Source organism: Ambystoma mexicanum, chromosome 2p (assembly GCF_040938575.1).
Source record: "Ambystoma mexicanum isolate Mex_15411 chromosome 2p, UKY_AmexF1_1, whole genome shotgun sequence".
NCBI lineage: Eukaryota > Metazoa > Chordata > Amphibia > Caudata > Ambystomatidae > Ambystoma > Ambystoma mexicanum.
In genome coordinates, this window is record NC_090923.1 from 517,533,421 (window position 1) to 517,553,521 (window position 20,101).

General features: G+C 42.7%; 1 protein-coding gene across 1 annotated transcript in view; it reads left to right on the forward strand.

The window, feature by feature from the left end:
- Positions 1–373: 373 nt before the first annotated feature.
- Positions 374–20,101, forward strand: part of SYN2 (synapsin II) — a 1,471,271-nt gene continuing 1,451,543 nt past the window's right edge. Inside the window, exon 1 of the mRNA XM_069643930.1 lies at positions 374–1,374. Coding sequence (XP_069500031.1) covers positions 1,022–1,374 — 353 coding nt within the window. The 5' untranslated portion in view covers positions 374–1,021. The remainder of the gene's footprint in view (positions 1,375–20,101) is intronic.

Sequence of the window (20,101 nt, forward strand, 5' to 3'; positions counted from 1 at the left end):
ATGTCAGAGACAAGTGTTTAACCCATGTGGTATCCTCCCAGTCATAAGGAGAATAATGTTAATGATAACAATAATTAACATAAAAACAATTAGATTAAAAAATGCATTTCATTGCACTTGGGGTGAGTGAGGGGCAGATGCTGTATCAGAAACTGAAACTCCTGGGCAATAAAAACACATGCAAAATGACGGTATTTGTACCAACGTTCCCGTGCATCCCAGAAGCCATTGATTACCACGAAGGTCAAATACATAATGTATTATATAGCCCTGTACATTCATGTATTGTTGTTTTTCAACAATGTGTTTTAGCCTATTTGTGTCATTTTATGGGTGTGGCTTGTTTTCAGCTTTTTTTTTAACAACACTCCTGTATCCTTTCCCCCGTAGGACTTAGCGGCACTGGTGACTGGATATTCACCTTTCTCTCGGGAAAGCTGTACGAGAGGGGAAAGGGGAGACACCCAGAGCTGGGCTGGAGAATTTCGGTTTCTTATTTCTTAATGCGCACATTCGTCGAAGAATCATTTGGCCGCTCCGCATTTCCATCCGGAGAGAAGAAAACACGGCATACACTTGTCCCGTATCTCATCCCCAGCAAATCATCAGAGGCAAGCTGTCATCAGACTGACAGCAGCAGCATCCGTGGACGCAGCAGCAGGGCTGGGGCTGGGGCTGCTTCTTCACTGCAGAGCAGCAGGCAGCTCCCGCCCTCTTACCACACACACGCAGAGATCCCCAATTAGCTGGAGGGAATACGGAAGAAGAGAAAATCAAAGCCTTCATTGCCTGCTCCTGCTGCGAAGAGCGGAGGATATTGCAGTCTTTCGGGAGGAGGCAGCCAGGATTCGAGATCAAATTCCTAGCAGAGCGCTGTAGCAGAATAGTGTGTTCCGTTTTTCTTTTTTTTTTGTTTGCTTGACAATACGTTGTTCCATCCTCTTTTTTTATCGTTTCTTGCATTTTTTTGTGGTGTATCGGTTTTTTCTATTTTACAACCAGGTCCTTTCACAGCCTTAGAATGAACTTTCTACGTCGCCGGCTTTCTGACAGCAGCTTCATTGCAAACCTGCCCAATGGATACATGACCGACCTTCAGCGGCCAGAGCCCCAGCAGCCACCACCTGCAGCTGTCTCGGCTACACCTGCTCAGCATGCTCCCCCTGCTGCGGCCGCACCCTCGCCAGCCCCGGAAAGACGCCAGTCCAGCCAATCTGCCTCGGCAGGCAGTAGCTTCTTCAGCTCCATCTCGAATGCTGTGAAACAGACGGCGGCCGCCGCGTCCGCCGGGCTGGTGGAACAGACATCGGTGGCAACAGGTCAAGCCAAGAAGTTCAAGCAACTGCTAGTCATCGATGAACAACATGTTGACTGGTAAGGATCACTTGACACAATTAAATGCTGAGTAGTCACCCCCTGCCACATATCTGATCCCTGTGCCTTATCAGGTGTGCACACCTACAACATGTTGAGCAGCCTTAAGAGTGTGCATGGCTTTGGGAAAACATTGTTGATAGGTGTGTGTTCAATGAAACCCACAGACACTTTCATGCATGCACAGCTGTCAGAAAATTGATATTCCTTGGACTGATGACCCTGAGTATATATTCACATCCATCACGTACATCTCAATATGTCTGTAGGAAATCCATGGTTCTGATGACTATGAACGGACCAACAAATGCACTCATACCATTTACTTGTCAATATCCTCCGGCAACCAGGACTATGAAAAACATGAGCCCCAACCAACTCAATTAAGTAACCTATACTCAGTGCTTGAACATCTTAAGACATGACCGACCATCCAAAGACTTGAGCACACCCAAGCATATAGGACTACTATGTACATTATCAGGCAAGCACAATCTCTTAAACTCTGAGTCAGACTATCCCCAGCCATGCATGAGCTGTCAAACCCTGAGCATCACTAGAGAAGCACACAATCTTAAACTCCTATCCTGTCCTGCCAATGTTAAATAACTGCTCAAACCCCGAGCAACTTGAGAGAGTCACATTTTCTTAAACTCTGATACCCACAATCAAGCAGTGACTACTCAAACCTTGAGCAGCACCAGACAAGCACAACCTCTTAAACTCAGATCATCCACAACCAAGTGGTGACTGCTCAAACTCTGAACAGCGCAAGAGAAGAAAAACCTCCTAAACTCTCATCCCCAACCAAGTGATGACTGCTCCAACCCTGAGCAGCACCAGAGAAGCACAATCTCCTAAACACTCATCCCCAACCAAGTGATGACTGCTCAAACCCTGAGCAGCACCAGAGAAGCACAACCTCCTAAACTCTCATCCCCAATCAAGCGGTGACTGCTCAAACCCTGTGACTGCTCAAACCCTGAGCAACGCAAGAGAAGCACAACCTCTTATCTCTGAGCATCCACCACAGTCAATTATGACGACTCGAACCCTGAGCATCATCAGAGAAGCACCCCTTCTGAAGCTCTGTTCATCCCCAGCCAAACGCAACTACTCGAACGATGAGCAACATTAGAGCAGCACAACCAAAAACTCGGATCATCCCCAGCAAAGCACAGCTGCTCATTCACTGAGCTGTGCATCATTAGTTAAACATGGCTTCCCAAAATCTGACCATGGCAAGAAAAGCAACGTCTGAGCGAATGATTAATGTGTTCTGGGTATGAATCTCTGAGCATCCTAGGTGCGCGCGACTTGAAGTAAGCCGAACGTCCCCTGAGGTGGCTATGCAAGCATTCCCAGGTGCACGTGACGTCTAGGCTACTTAACATCTCTAAGGGCGCAAAAAGGCAAGCCTGCCATACGCAACGAGTTGTAAGAAACCCCGGGCATCCCTTGACAGCCACTACCTCAAGATCACTGCGCATGCCCAGCACTTGAACCCAGGCAAATCTCCACTCCCGTGCTACTACCGCCCAGTTCCCCGGACCCCACCCAGCAGCAGGAGTCACACCTATTAATTGAGCCATTGCTCGAGGTGCTAGTTTTTCTTTTCTCACGAGGAGTATTATTCCATGTTCTCACAGTCCGTCCTATCGCCCTCCTTGTTTATATCAGCGTAAGCCACAAAAATAAACGATATCCCATCACGATAGGCACTTTCCCAAAGAGCGCCCTCTCCTTGCTCGTCTCGATTATATATATTGTCGTGTTAAATTTGACTATACATGTTACCTTGGACTTAAAATCAGTTCTGGATTTCGAACGGCACAACTGGTTCACGCGTATGTTCACTTTTTAACGAAAACATGTCAGATACATTTTGTACAACATACTAGCGCTATAGAGGACCTCTGGCGGTGTGTGTGCGTTTGTCAGAACATGAGGAATCGCAACGCCAATTCACCCATTGCTTGTGACACTGCTGTTCCCGGCGCACGCTCCCCCTCCCCCATAGTCTATTCGCTGCCAGGATGATCGATTTTTTTGTTCTTTAAAATTGCCCTTCTAATTGCAAAGGGTAGATTAGCAGCGGGGGATATTTGCTGTTAGCGTCGCCTTGGGTTTAGAAGAGGGTGGGTGCAGGGCTGGGAGGAGGTCCCCGAAATGACAGCAGCACATCAGCTGCTCGCGAGCTGTGGAAGGAGCAGCCCGCCACTTGCTGTGCTAGCGCAAGGCGGGGGGGAGGGGGGGTGTAGTTATTGGTGTATGTGTATCTTCCATGCGACCATAGGTCACGTCTGATTCCTCGCGTCAGTTCTGACTTTTTTTCAGTCAGTTAAACATCGGGACGTGTATGCGCAACCCTTTAATTGGGAAAAACGGCAATTCCCAGAATGCAAATCGTTGTCGGCTGTAAAGCCGGGACTGGCTCAGCATGTAACCCATGGCATCTAGCAAACTGGCAACTGTGTTGATTGCCATCTTTCTTACGTTGCGCAATCTATATTTCCACTTTCAATTTGGATACATTATCAGCTGCTTATAAATGTTATGTGGCTTGACAGATATTCAAATTCTCCAGGGAGGGATCGCTTCACCATCAATTGTTAGACACACGACGTGCATATCTTGCATGGATTTGAGAGGGTAAACGGGGAACAGGCTCTGTGTATTGTTCGATTGATAATGCTGCGTGTACTATTCCTGCCAACCCTACTATCCTGCTTTGGCTCCTACACGGACGCCCGGGTTCAATGACATTTTACTTTGCCTCCATTTTTCCTCTTTTCGACCTGACTGTTTTGTTTGTTAGACTTGTTATCTGTGTGGCCATGAGACATACGGACAAGTGGCGCGTAAGAAGAATTAATAATAATGATTTAAAAAACGCAGAGCTCTGAAGTTTCCCCGTGGACATGCGTGATAAAGCCATCCAGCCCTGTTCTTTTTCTCTTTAGATTCTGGGACTTGGAGTTGGTTCCCTTTCTCCTTGGAAGTGTAGGGCAACTACAAGTCAACAATTGCAAGCAAAACCAGGACTCTGTGGCCTCCGCGTGCATGGCCACGGCAAACTAGCAAGCTCTTAAAACGTATTTAGGAATCTGGTCAAGAACAGGACTAGCCAGGGTGGGCATTTTCAGTGGCAACATAAAACAAGCATTGGCAAAGCCAACAGCCTGGGCTGGTGTAGGCATGGGGTAGGCATTTGCAAGTCACTGGCCTAACTGGCCATGAGATTGTTACAGGTGGAAAATAGTGATTGCCAGGTACTGTAATGGCTGCACCTTGCAAAAGGTAATACTTCAAGCCAGAACAGTTGTCTTTGTCGTTGCTTGTTTTTAACAGGGATTCAGTGCATGGAAGAGCTCTAAATCGAGTGGCCGAAGTCATACTTGGTTAAGACCTTATAATTCTCCTAGTGAACATTTGCAGATGTAATTAAACCATTAACTCCCAGCAGACATTTTAGGAATGATAGTGACAGGCTCAGAGGTCAAGTCCTAAAAATGAAAGTAGGGGAACTCGTCCACAAACGCGATGGGATGTGACATCGCCAGAAATTAGCATATTACGGTGAAATAGGCACATTTCATTAAATTGACTTTGCATAACCTCCCAAATTGCCAGGACAAAAGGCATTTGCCTTCCATCAAATCAACACACACACAAAACCAAGAAAGGATATTTTCTTATAATAGTGTTTTTGAAAACTTTAAAAGGTGTGCATGTTTTAAACCCCAAGAACCAACACAAATGTTTTCCCTGGGTCTTGCAGTGCTGAAATGAGACATTTCACCTTTAGTTGTTTGCTATTTTTCCTCAGGTTATGTAGTGCAGTGGTGAAGTGTCCGGCCTACAAACCTGACGACTGCAGCTTTTGATCCCTGAGGTCAGTTTTAATTAATAAATCCGAAGAGGATATTCAATGTTTCTCATTTTAGCTAGGCAGGACTGAGTCCACCCTCTGAACAAAGTGGGTGGACTCCGTGCCCCGGCGTGTACCTTCGACTTGAGCACTGGACAGGTTAAAGTTTGATATTATCTCTTGGGGAGAGGAGCTCAAAGTGAACCCAGGGGCATGTGTTTTGGGCGAGGAGGGGCAGGTAGTGGATAGGGATGGCAATTGGGATTAGTATTGCCAGGAACAGTCAATAGGTGGGTAAATAACCAAAGAACACCTAAAAGATGTGTCCCTCCTCACACGTCATCTCCCTCCTACCTGTACTCTAGGGCAATCGCTTCGGGTGATAGGTGGCACTTAAGCGCCACATTATAGTCCAAACTAAAAGGTACACACAAAACAAGGAAGCTACCCCAGCAAGTCAAAATGTGATATAAGTAATGCCTAGTAACACATAGAAGTACTTACTGACCTCTTGCCAGCCAAACGGAATTCTCGCATAGCAGGTCAATAACTACTGGCATTGACCGCATTCCAGACATTCGGCCTTCAGAAGCTGCTAGGCAAATAACAGGAAATCATTTTGCTTATAAAGAACAACTATATACTAAATATTACAAAATAAAACTGCATTTAATTTACTAACACATTTTGTTTCGTTTTTTCATTATCAACCTAACACGGTTACTTCCCCATCAAAACTCCAAAACATGAATTGGTGCTATTGTCGCTTGAGATAGTGTCCCTTCCCAATTTGTGGCATGGGGTGAAACGTTGGAGTGGCTCATTATCCCGCGATAATGACCCATCCTTGTGCATAGGATAACACTCGCATAGTGGTTATATTTCATGTAATCTAAGCCCTTTGCTTAGTGGGCTAATGAATATGTATCCATCTTTTATGTTTAGTCATATCACAACATTTGTCGTGTTCCATTTTAACTTTTGGCTAATTGGTTGTTCAGCCATCAATTGCCATCTGTTGTCATAAACACAGTGGCGATCCGAGGACTGGCTAGACTAAGCAACACGGTCAAAACATTCCATGCTATTTGTAGGCTTCTGGGTGTAGAGTTGTGCGTTACAAAAGAATACACACAGCTCAGAATGCAGTGGATGTGATGGTACCCGAGGCAGTGCTCAAACAAGGCATGCACTTTCAGCAAAAAGAGCATTGGCATGGTATTTTCACTCTGCAGCGTAGAACACATAGGCATATTTCAGTGGAGTTCTAAAAAAGTTATGATTCATAAAAAGAAATTATTCATATAAATTTGACCTCACTGCTACATATTCGAAGTATGAGCGGGCGAGCTTGTGAAACAGTAGACCTGCACAGTGCAACACTATAAACGGAATACCTACCAGCCAGCGGCTGGGTTTGTAGATGTGTCTGTTCAAAGTTTAGAAAATGGAGCATTTTACTTTATTGGCAGATGTCTGGTCATTTCCTTTAAAGTACCTGTTAGAGGTGTGTCCCACCGTTCACTGAACTGCAAAGACACGTATGACATTTTATCTTCACCATGTTCTGCTAAAGAGAAGTAGATTTTGATGGCCTGCTAAGAAGGAGAACTCGGTGGGCCATCGGATTATTTTATTTTTGAGGTGATTTTTGATTTTTCCATAGATGCATTTGTGGGTGAGACAGAGGGTCTCCAAGATGACTCTGCAGTTCAGATAGGGACAGTAGATGATAGCATGGCAAGGGTAATGAATCCTGCAATATATTTCCAGGTAACTGCAGCATTCTGGAAGAACGGAAGTTATGAGAATTGGTCATTTGTTACCCCACGTGACAGAAGTTTGGCTTTTAAGTCATGTTTATAGACTTGTTCCCTCTAATACTAATATGTCTTCCAGGAAGAGGAATGGGATCTGGCATTGGAGGAGAGTGAGAGAAAGTAGGGGGTGACCCTAATCCCCTATATGATCCCAGCATCATAAGTGAGTCTATATTATCCCTCTGCTTTCATTCTGTATTTTTGACATGGTGAAATTTCTGCCCTTTGTGGCTGAACAGGAATCGGCCGAAAATGACCGAATCCAATTTGCCTATCCCACCAAAAGACCTAAAATACATACCACCAAAGTTCGAACTACAAAAAGTTTGAACCTTTTGTGGTATGTATATTTTGGTGGAATAGGTAAAAAAAAAAGAGAAAAACAAAGGCTGAAGGTGTGTCCACGCAACACCCCGCTCACTATACTTAATAGTATATTAGCAGTCCCGACTCCAAAAAAATTATATGCAGGGGTGTCCGCCGCAACACCCCGCTCGCCATACTATACAGTATAGTGAGGGGAGGTTGCTGGGGACACCTCCGCAGCAGCCTGAGAAAAATAAAAAAGAAAAGGACCCTGCTGCACCGGTTCCCGATCACAGAAGTTAAAGGGAACCAGCGTCGCAGGGACACAGCGCTTCGAGGTGAAAGGTAAGTAGAGGGTTGGGGGTGTGGGCAGGGGTTACATTTTGGGGTTGTTTTACAACAGATGTCCACATGAGAAATGTACGAACATTCATGTATATCGTACATTTCTCATGTGGTCCTTTCCGTCGCAGACCTTTCCACCATTGTTAAACAACTGCAATCTGCTGAACGTAATGGCCCACTTTTTCTGCATAGCACTTAATACTAGTATGCAGTCTGTGACAGAATGAAGGCCATCTGCGAGGCCTCACTAACTTGAGATTTTTAGATTTTTAATACAAAATAAAAATTGTATTTCTATCTCAGAAAGAGAGATCTGCTAATTTGTACCTCACTTTCATAATGCTCTGCAGAAAAGTATAGTGCAAACATGCATATCGTCTGGACTTTCTACTGTCACAGGTGACTATTAATTTGGGCCATGGTTATAGATAACATGTGCATGATCGCACACAACCTGCTGGAATTACAAGTTCTAAGAGCCAGTGGTGGCCATTAACAGTTGGCAAATTCCATATAATTGTGTACGAACCGGACCTGTTGACAGGTTGGTTAATAAATAAATATAATCCATGTCTGGCTTGACATGGTCGCCAATGACAATACAACATTTTAGTAGACAAAACCATTAGATGCCATTTTATTGTCAGCCTGGTTTCTAATGACATTGTCAACTGTCGGGGCCTTTTCTGTATAGGCTGTCTGGGACTGAGTTCAACCGAAAACAAACCATTTGTGTTCAGCCATAGAAATTATTTTTGTTCATTCTGGAAAGACTTGTCACTTCCTGGAGAGGACAGGATATACAGAGGGTGATGAGGGGACCAATGCTTTAAAGGAAAGCCCTGCCGGTACAATAGTGAGGTCACACTAGTGTGGCAATCACTGAAGTCTCTTTAATGCAAGACAAACAGGAGAGTGGGCAGAGTCAGAGCAGTCAGGGGACAACTTAAATTCAATGGATGGCTCCAACCATCTTACAACCTTTTAGTGCAATCTTATTTCCTGTGAACATCCCCCCTGCCTACAGAAAAAAAAACACTCTGAGGCTGACATCAGAAATAGACTGTTGTTGCAGCAGCCAGGATTGGACCATTAGAGAAGGTTTGAAATGGACCAACCTACAGTGCACATAATATATTAGGGAGTGAGACTCCTCTCCCCTTGAGTTTCATTATATTTGGACTTCAGAAGAAGACTTCACCTGTAACTTTATTTGGCTACATTTCTCTGCGGCAAAAGTAAGAATAAATACTCCAAGAAAGGAGCCAAGATCCTCTCCCGACCCATGCCAGAGGACAATCTCGGAACCTTCCTGGTTTGGCAGGGCAGAAAGAAGACTCCCTGTATCCCTGGAGACAGGGCATGGGTGTTCCAGCCGACAAGAAACCAAGGAACAGCTATGTGCTCTGTTTGCTGCCTCAAATCACTTTCGAAATGACGTGACTGTTTTTGAGCTGCTGCAGGACACACACATCTGCCTTTGACCCTCTCTAGTTCATCAACACACTTCTAACCATCGTATTACCACCTAGACCATTGTCTACCTGCACTTCAGCTGCTTTTGAGCTGATTGCCACCCTAAAACCGCTTTGTATTGCTGGAGCTCACCCATCTAATTCAACCAATTTGAGATACTGACTGAACCACTGCTTGCCTGTTCTTCAGCTGTATCGAGCTGACACAGTTCTGGGAAGCATCACATCACTGAACCACGTTAAACTAACTTGACCATTCTCAACACTTCACCCATTCGATGCACCTGACCCGACGATATTAACACTGACTAGGCCCATTGGAAAGTGCAAGGAATTCCGATTCAATGCTGTTGAGACACCCAAAAAGAAGATACAAGTATTTATGGTGGATGTGTCTCCCATACCTGGTTCTAAGGGCTGTAGTGACAATCCTAGAACACACACCATGCATTTTTATAGAGAATGCTGCTGCAGAGGCTGTTGCCCTGCTACCCCTGTGGTGAAACCCACAATGCCTCCTTTCTCCTAAAGTCTGCATATTCTATGCATTCCTTTCCAAAGATCGGTTATAGTAATTTTGTTAGGTTAAATTGTCTTATTATTATTATTTTTTAAGTTTTAGATTTTTAATTAAAAAGTAATATCTTTAAGGTAACAATAGTATGTCCTAAATACCAAGAACCCCCACTTAGAAACACTATAAAACACAAAGTGCAGCAATGAACACATTTTTAAAAACAAAGCATAAAAGTCTTTTGGTAGGAAGGGGGCATTGTCTTATTTTTATAGCATGTTAATTGGCCATTATTGTATTTTGTATTTGTATTTTGTAATGTATTGTATATATTGTAATTTGTACTATAAAAATTATCTTATTTTTATAGAACGTTAATTACCCCTTATTGTATTTTAGTATCACTATTCGCTATATTTAGTACTATTGTTGTTTGGATACATCTGTGCTAGCTCACCCCATCCTGCTGAGTATAGCCTGCCCTCGGCCCATGTTACTACTGGAGGATTTATATCTTTTGGGCAATGTCTGTTGCCCCTTTATGATTGGGTTCACTGAGAGTTTAGTAGGTTAGTGTGGGGCTGAGTAGTTGTTTTATCCATTGCTTGTTCCTGTACTTCTTCAAAACAGCAGAAATTTAATCAGTCTGTCTCCATGCCCTTCTAATTTCCTAGATGAGAGAAATGAGGCACACATATATTGCGTGATTTCTCTGTGACCAAACCTTTTTGTTTACTGTAGAAAACTAGGATTTAAACTCACATTTTCAAGTACCACCATCTGTGATTTAGGAATTAGTCAACCATTAGTCAACCACTTCCTCCATACTAATTCCGCATCTTGTGATTTGTAGATAGAATTGTGCATGGGTTATACACATTTTCGATGTGAATTCCTTGGGGTGGTAGGCAAATCTATTTCAGACAGTGAAGTATCCAGGTAGGAACCGTAACAGTTTGCACTGGTGTGATTGTTTGGTCTGTAAGAAGATACTCCTGGAAAGTGGAGAGATCTGCACCTTACAATACAATGCCAGGCAGTTATTTTGGGAGGGTCTTGATAGTTGGCTCATTCCCAGAATTACCAGGGTGCCTGGTTTTCTTTCATCTACTCTTTTGAGAACACGGGCCCATATTTTGATACAGCATGCTTCTGTTTGCTGGATGAGTTTGAAGCTAGGTTCTAGAATCTTAAATATATTGTTGATTTCAATATGTTTTTATAAATTTGTGTCTGGAGATTTCTATTGAATTTGGTATGCAGTTTTGGTAGTGTGCCAAAAGGATTCTGTGAATTGGATGAGCATTTATTGCTTTGAATGACCAGTTTCTGAAGTATGTCATTGGTGAAGGTCAGATGCTAACAAAACCCCAATGTGTTTGCATTACATGATTTATTTTGCTGAGGTCTAAGTGGTATGGCTTTTGAAGGGCACTTGACAGGTGGTGTTGGAGATAGGAATGAGGAAGAAATTCAGCAATAACATTTTGAAAGCCGTTGGGATGTAGGGATGTAATTTCAGCAACATTACAGGATTTGCAAAGTGACATCATGTTGTAATGACTTCTAACAACAAAATATGTCTGCATTTCTTATGTCTGATTCTTTTCATGGAGAAATATCCTTAATCTAATCCCCCCACCAAGACACTATCAGGGAAAAGAAACGGGACGGTTTTAATTTAATCTTCATTTTTTTTTTGATAATCCGAAAATTAAGGTGGGTGGTCCCCTAACCTTTAAGGTTGCGGATGTCATTCTCAATATTCCACATAAATACAGGCAGCTTGTCCACAGAAAAGAAACATAACCTGCCTGCTATTATCTCACTTGTGCATGAATTCAGAATTCACAATGCACACAACCATCCATTACTTTAAAAAACAATCTGAATAAGTATTCTAGATAAAAGAAAAAAATCCTCTCCAATATGTATACGCAAACTGCCATTGGTTACGGATTCAAACCATTCTTAGAATAACGTTTGAAACAAAAGCATTCACTTAGTTTTCTCTGAAACCATTGACAAGTGTTGGTTTAACAGACAATTATTGTCCTAACAAAGAACTGATTCAACTGTAAAATGTTAGACACTATTTGTTTCTGTCTAGGACATAGATACAAGAATGTTTGGTAGGGTTAACTTTGTTACCCTTATTCTAAAGGCTTGGGTTCATGGTAAAAGTTTTTAGTTTGGGGCGCAAAATATCTTGACATGCAAAAGGGTCACACAAGCATGGAATTGTAAAGAAGAGGAATAAAGAATGTCCTTTTAATTCACATTTGGAGTCCACTTTAGGCAGAATTCTTGTGTTTCTCTGTAATTTTATTTTTAAAAATGAAGTTGGTTACGTATATTGATACTATTTTCTTAGGAATTGAGAGGGAAAACATAATTTCCTTCCTATGCTGATTTAAAGAGTAGACCTCTCTATTCAGAAGTTTTCTTTTATGTAGTATTCAGTATTTTTCTTTTATAAAAACAATGGTTTTCCCAGGTCAATAATTGTATCAATCTCTGTGTATCTTTGAGACACATTGCACACTATGCTCACCAACCTAGGTATAATTTTACCATGTGAAAACGCAGGGAATTAATTCATAATTGGGTACTGTCAGAGGCCAATTTGTCCTGCACAGTTATATGTATAGGTTCTAGGGAATTCTATTTAAATATATGTACACACATTTTCATTTGCAGGCCCATTACCTCCTTCAGTGACTAAGCTTGTAAACAGCGTTCTCCCAAAATAATTGTAATTGCTAGTTTGGATTTGATGACTTCTTAGGACATTTATCTAAATGCTCAGGGCTTTGTTGTACTCACTTCTGGCTTGTCTTTCAAAGGCCTAGGACAATTAGGAACATCAACCAGCTATAAGGTACACCACCAGGCAGACTCTTCCTTTCAGTCTGCCAACTATTATTATTATTATTATTATTATTTATTATTAGAAAATGTATAAAGCGCAGAACTAAGGCCCAAGGGCATCTAGGTGCTAAAGTCGGCAGCCATGCAACAGATGTTTCATACTCATCACCTGCAAAGAACTGAATTTAAAGAAGTGGGTTTTTTATGCTCTCCAGAAAGGGAGATACTCTTCAATGGCTCTTAAAGGTAATGGGTGTGCATTTCATAGACTTGGGGCCAGAACTGAGACGGAACGGCCACCCAGTCGCTTCCACTGGTATTTTGGTATCTTAAGAAGTAAGCGTGATGCAGAGCATAGTTGTCTGTCTGGGCAGTACCGGTCTATCTTACTTTTTAGATATTCAGGGCCAGCATTGGTCACAGCAAGATGGTCGGCGCAAAGTGTCTTAAACTCAATCTGTGTAGCCACTGGCAGCCAGTGCAAGCGATGCAGAACAACTGCTTCCAAAAATTCTCTCAGGAAATCCAGTTCTTTTTTGGGAAAAACTCCTGCCTTACGGGCCCTCAGGAAAAGTCCTTCTGAAGGAGAATTCTTCTCAGCTACCTCCAATCGGAACCCCAATATGCTTTTTTCCTGTTAGGTAGGCACCCTTCCTTTGAGGCTTTCCCAGAGACTCTACTCTCCCTTCTTCTTATGTGAATATAAATACCCAGCAAACTAGACCTATGCAGCATTATTTGTCACAACCACATTGTATTGGACAGATCCTGTGATACATTGCCTTCACTTGCTCTCACTCATTAGGATCCTCCTATCTGATTAAATTGGCCCAATGAATTTTCACATGTCAAAAAAGGATGTATTAGAAGTGATGTAGCCCATCACTCAAGAATTATGATTAAATTGCACTGAATATGTTGTTCACTCATTTCTTGTATGGACCTGTGCCATTAATAAGAACTATATATTCAACATCACAAGGAAACCCTCACTTTAGAGACAGCCTTCATGTGTAGGTAGCTGAATGCATACAAATGAATACAATATGAAATGTATTAATAATTCATACATTTTAATATATCCAATGTGATTGGGGCTGATATTTTTTTTAAATCAGACAAAGGTATAAACCTATTAGAGCCTGTGATGTATTGTATTATTTGTCATTTGCAAATGCATATCTAACGCAGCACATTACGGTATAATTCAATTTGCATTTTAAATGTCTATATCTTGACCTGAATTTCGTCTCCATAACATTTGTCTGCTGAGACACATTTGCTGTGAAACAAGGCAATCATTTTAAAAGGCTGCTTTCATAAAATAGACACAGTGGATGAGGACCTATTGCTCTGCCAGGTCAATGTTCAGGGTCGGATCGAGGCCTCTGCTATTTAAAATTTCCATTACTAGCCACCATGCATTCATCAATGCCATTCTAGGGTGGAAATAAAAATAAAATGTAAATAAACTACCATGGAAAGCCTAAACCAGAAATATATTTAGCTTACTTTTCTGTATTTTATGTACAAGCCTTTGTCCTGGGTACACACAGCAGTGTCAATTAATCACTTTAATGGATTAGTCACAGTGATTGGTAATGGGCCTGTTTTCAAGAAAATTGTTACTTTCATTCCTGATCTCAATATAGTTCTGCATAAACAACCAAGCACTTTTAATGGGCTTTTGTTCTCAATATTATCAGTTCCTGTGCGTGCAAAAAACATTTGAGACTTTGGTGCTAAGAGAGGTGTTATTGGGGTGTCCTTATCCCTGAAGGGGGAGTCACCCACGGTGGGATCCTGCTTGCCCAATCACCTTTTATATCCACTTAGTGTTTTGCGTAGTGGGTCACCTCTTTAGTCCCAAAGGGTATGGCTCCTTCTTGTGGAGAAGTGACAAATTCCCTGGATTTGTCACTGCCCGTACTGTACAGAAGCCATTTCTTACTTCACAATTAATGTGAAAATGGCTGAAAGAAATGTAAAATAAAAACAATTGTACGTTACCACAAGTGGACATGGTATTTTTGAACTAGCTATGGAGGGATTCCAGAAATGCAACCTCTGATGGTGGTAAACATTTGAATAAGATGGATTTTCAGAAATACCAAGAGTGGAGGAGGCAACTTTCTCAACCGGTATTTCATTAAAGAAAATCAACCCAACTCTGAATGCCCCCGTAGTCTCTACTCTACTAATAATGAATGCCGGAATGTTACATCATTCTGTGTGTGTTTTTCAGGTGTGCCCAAATGTACGTACCACAAACGATTCAACTGTCATTTCTATAACCACCATCTAGTAACACCCCTGGGAGCTATTCAGGGTCTAATATACTCTTTGGTAATTAACTCACTCGTCATCAAGAAATTCACCAGAACATAGGGGAAGCATTCCTACAGAATGAAACCGAGGACAAACTCTAATATGGACACTTACTTCCTTGGCAAGTAGGCATCATGATAGCATGCTGTGGATTTTAACTGACCAATAGTGTATGGCGCACAGTAGTGCAAACATTTCCATCCCGTGTCACAGAATTGGTTACTTAAATGCAAACTTTGACATTGGGTGTTATGAACATGCTGCTGCAGCCTAGAATATTCTCCTTCTCAATCACTCACTGTGGAGGTCCATGTGTGGTTACCATTCCAGTAGATCTACAACATTGCTAAAATCAAGGGGAGTGACCTGTCCCATCTAAACAATAGCTGAACAGGCTTTGCAGCACTTGCTTCCTTTTTTTACAGTTTCCAGCTCTGTCCCAGGGAACAACAGACCAGCCAGCCCCGGAGACAATTGCCACCATGGCCCCCTACCCAGTGCACACTGGTGCCTAGTGATGGTCAGGCCTTATCCTAAAATGAGGCATAGATTTGCAGGAAAAGCTGTGGCCCTTTTATATTGCGAAGCTTCCAGAGTGCCAAATATTCAATTAGTGCTGATAAAGGAATGTTTTTTCTCCTTCCTGAAATACAAAGAACTAGCACAGATTTTCTCGAGATCCTGCCAAGACTGCAGCCCTTATGTAGAATTCGGAGCCGCTTGATAGAAATCCCTTCAGGAGATGTGCTGTGTTTCCATAACACAGAATGTCTTAGATGGCTGGAGCAAGGGATTTGTGAAATGCCTCCTCTCTGAAATAGCCTACTCAGCAATGCACTGCACTTCTTGGATCACAGTATTTCGCATGGTGAGGGAGTTGGACATCTCTTTGGAAGTTACCAATTCATATGCCCTATCCAAAACCTTTTGCCATACCCTGGAACAGTTCATTTGTTTAAAGTGGCAAGTGCCAGTTGCTGCAACTGATGATCAATGCCATACATTTCCCTTTGTCCCCTCTGTATCCTTGACTCTGAACAAGAATTTTAAAGAGAGTGGGAGAGGCTGGCAGGCACTAGTGCTGGCATTCCCCTTTGTATACCAACTGCATGATTAAACATGCTTTATTTGGGATGTGGGTAGGAAACCTACATGAACCCTTTCACTTCCCTTAGAATTTATAAATGAACTCAACAAAGAGCTCTTGTCCTAATTTGGCGGTTGGGGAGGAGTACGTTTGTGCACCCCTGCTCCCAGCGACAAATAGAACAAACATTTCTTAGACCCATGGCAGTCAAGTTAATGTTAAAAAGCCCCCTGTCCAACCAGGCATTTGTGCACTTTGATCTCCTCCACATTCCTTCCTGGTTCATAAAGGATCCTGTTAACCCAACTAAATTGAGAAAAAAGAGGCTTCCTGACTTTTTGTCTCAGTCCAGATGGGACAAATCAACTTCTGGGGCACCAGTGGTACAGGTGTGAATATTGGGTTCTAAACCATTAATCAGCCCCACACCTCTAGTACCAGAAGGGATCTGAACGGATTGCAAAAGCAAGCAAAGTATAAACCTCCTTGTTCAATTTTGGTAATATGAATGGAGCGGCAGACGTATGCCTGAAAGGTCATGGATCGTTGGTTAGTTCCAACACAGCGAAAATACTGAAAGGAGTGTCCAGTCAAGGTTGTATTAAACATATCTACAACAGGCAGTCTTACAATACTACAAAATGCATCCTACTGTGTAAAGGAATGCATAGGACAGACAGTTTCAAAGACGGAAAGGGATGCACTCTGGATACTGACAGGAGGGTAGTCGGTATGTTTACTAACCACAAACGTTTGTTAAGGTTTCTTAGCTTTAGCACAAAAGTGGAACAGGGTCTTAAAATGTCTCTAAGGGCCTTCTGGGAAGGACCAGGGGACAGAACTAGAATGTACCTTCTGCTGTAGTTGTTCATGTTGCTTGTGCGGGTCTATGCAGCTTCATGACACTTTGCAGGCTTCTGTGACGGAGTTCGAGATGGGAGTCAGCTGCATGTATCAGGCGGCAAGAAGGTTCAGCGAACGTAGCTTAACAAACATCTGCAGGCTGGCCTACATGGGAGCTCTGGGTCAGGAATCGTCTCAGTGCTGATGGGCAGCTCTGAAGCACCCAGATGTCTTAAATCGACAGCAGCTTGACAACGGTCAGCGTTGCCGTCTTTTGCGAATCAAGGAATTTGACTGGCTCGAAAATTTTCTTAAGGCAGTTTTAGGTTCAGAGACCTTCTGGCACTCCCGGTCCAGGGAGTTTGCTGCAGAGCCTAGCAGGACATGCTGTGTGATGGTTGGGTACCGGTTCTGGAGTGGCAGGATGGTTCTCTGGGTTCAGTATATCCCTCTGTTTCCTGGGAGATGTTAAGGGAGGGATCTTGCTTCCCTCTTCGGATATCTTTGGACATCCTGGCCTTCGATGTAAGACAGACTGTACCATTAGCCAGGGTCCAAGGTTGAGTTCATCTTCAGGTTATCTGCCAAAAGAGGGGCTTAGACCTCTTTTAAAGCCCCATGCTTCACAGTGAATGGTGTAGGCTTAGCCTATTTTAATGAACCAATCCTGAGGTCCTGCCATCAATCTCCTGTATGTGTGAGGTCATAACCAGAGTGCTTAGCAACAGGAAAGGTAAAAGGGTGAACACAGGAACAAGGTGTGCCCCAGAACTAAAAATGGCACAATCCTTCTTTTAACAGAAAGCGCTCTGGGCTCACTCCCTTTTGACATAAGTCCCACCCATCTTCCTGTCTGTTGTTTGCAAAGAGTTTCTCTGGTTAATGGTTCTCACTGTGTGGTCTCCGTTAAAGTGGCAGGTCTTCATTGAAGCTGTGGCGAGACCAGCCTCTCTGTCTCCTGCAGACCACATTCTCATACATTATGAATGGGCTTGGTCCCCCTAGCAGGGTGGCCTACTATAAACATCAGACCCAGACATGACAGTTCACTGCCCTTGATACCGAGGTGGGAGCTGGCTTCAGGTTGACACAGTTTCATATGAAAGGTTATTTGTTTTTCTGTCACCTTTGTTATCCTCTGCATTCAGGCCCCCTGGGGGTCTGTTTGAAGTACCCTCTGCTGGTATGTTAATCGCTGCCACCAGCTGCAGGGCCTAACACTAGAGCAAGGCAGTTCCATGGAGCCTTTCTCAGTTCATCAGGCTGTCCATGGCAGGGGAAAGTTTGGTCTCCCTCTTCTTAGATGACATTGTGCTCTCCTCGACTGTTACATTCCAACTAAGTATGACAGGGGCGGACTATGCCTGGTGGCGGTGTCCAGCTCAGAGTACACTGGTCTCCTGAGGTCGGTCTACCATCATTCCATTTAATTAAAAATTTCAAAAAGCCCATGCGGATGGTTGAATTCCTCACAACAGACATGTAATCTTCAAAGTTTATTTGCTTAGCCCAGGGCAAAGGGGATCTGGCACAGAATGTCATGATGAACAGAAAGTCAGATTTTCTTTGCCTTTGTGTCTGGGGACCACCATTGGTATTTGATACTTTTATCTATACACAAACCTTATCAATACGGGTATGGAATGACCTTCTGCAGACCAATGCATAATAAAGACAAGTATTAAAATGTGTGTACATTATTTATACTTATTAAAAAGCAGATGCTTCAGGCACACTTCTGACCTGACCAAAGAACAGTGTGTGTTACTGCGGGTCAGAAAGCCATTCTGTAAAATAAGTGTTTAAAGGAATCCCCCTATAGTTCTGTTGGGGTGAGAGATGACAGGTTTTCTGGGGCTATAATGTGCATATATGTAACCCAGTTTGTACCCTAACCACTACTCAGTACAGCCAGGTTACCTATTTACTGAGGGCATTTTTAAAGTAGGTTTATGCCAGGTATTCACAGCTGCTCTCATCAATGCCGGAGGCCGAAATGGGTTGACTCACTTGAACCCTTCACAAATCACTCTTTTGGTGGCCGAGTACATTTGCATTGATTTCCTAGAGATTAGAAAAAATCCCTTGGCCTTCAACAATTCCAGGGTCACCCTGAGTGATTTACAATTTCGCCATTGAAGCTGTCAGTGCATATAAAATCCCATGATGAAGACTTGATGATGGCAATACCCGCAAACCAAACAAAGGGGGATGTGGAGGTCACCATCTGAAAATTGTTCTTTAATAAAGTACCAAGGCCGTACAGTAAGCAGACTAGGGTAGAAACGTTCTACCACATAGCTGCACACTACAAAGAGTAGGTAAAAAAAATAGATAATCAATTGGCGTGCCTTGTTAAGTGGCTAAGTTGATTTCCCAAACATACACTATAACGGTGGTCTTCAGTAAATGCCAAAGCATTGCTAGAGGAATCAGTTACTCGTGCGTAGAGAGTGCGTAGCGCGCCCACATTCAACACTGAGGAGTCTTGGAGAGCTGCATTTCTGAGTTCACCAGATCATTAACTAGTCGGTATGTGAGGGCACCATTAAAGAAATGTTACATTTTGTAGCATTGCCTAACATTCAAAAGAAACGTCCTATTTTAAGTTCGAAAACCAGAGGATCTGGAGAGAGCAAATACACCACCGGCCTATGGATTACTTTGAGTTCGAGAATCGCAAAAGGTAAGTTTTGTTTTGTCTGATCAAAGGCTGTAGTTATTTCGGATCCTCACTTAATTAGTGTAAGGAATTCTACAGTAATCTATCAGACATGGCCTCCTTCTCTCTTGCACATATAGATTCTCTTACTCGGGTGGAAAACATTGCATGTCTGCTATTATTATTTCACGTGGGATTCTAGTGCCATGTTTGGCTTCCATTTTTAGAAAGTATTCTGCTCAAGCAAATGTTGATGTGTGAATTGTACCACGTATTTGCATATTCCATACGTTGCATACATTCAGACTCACTGCTTCCAATTAAAGGAAAAAAAAACATATGGCTAGGTTTTTCTGAACGCCTGTGGAGATTTTTATCCTTCCCCAAGCCGGCATGAGAAGTCACTTACTCTGAAATAATTTCAGGGCATATGCAGATACTGATAACACACCTGTAAACTACGACCTTGATGACAACCTATGCATGTTTCTATTTGCCCAACTGAAATGACTAGGGAAAACATTTGCCCATGTCAACTGCAATAAATGATGTGTGTCTTTACGCTAAACACGTTGTGCACTTCTTTTAAACAGTTTAACACAGGT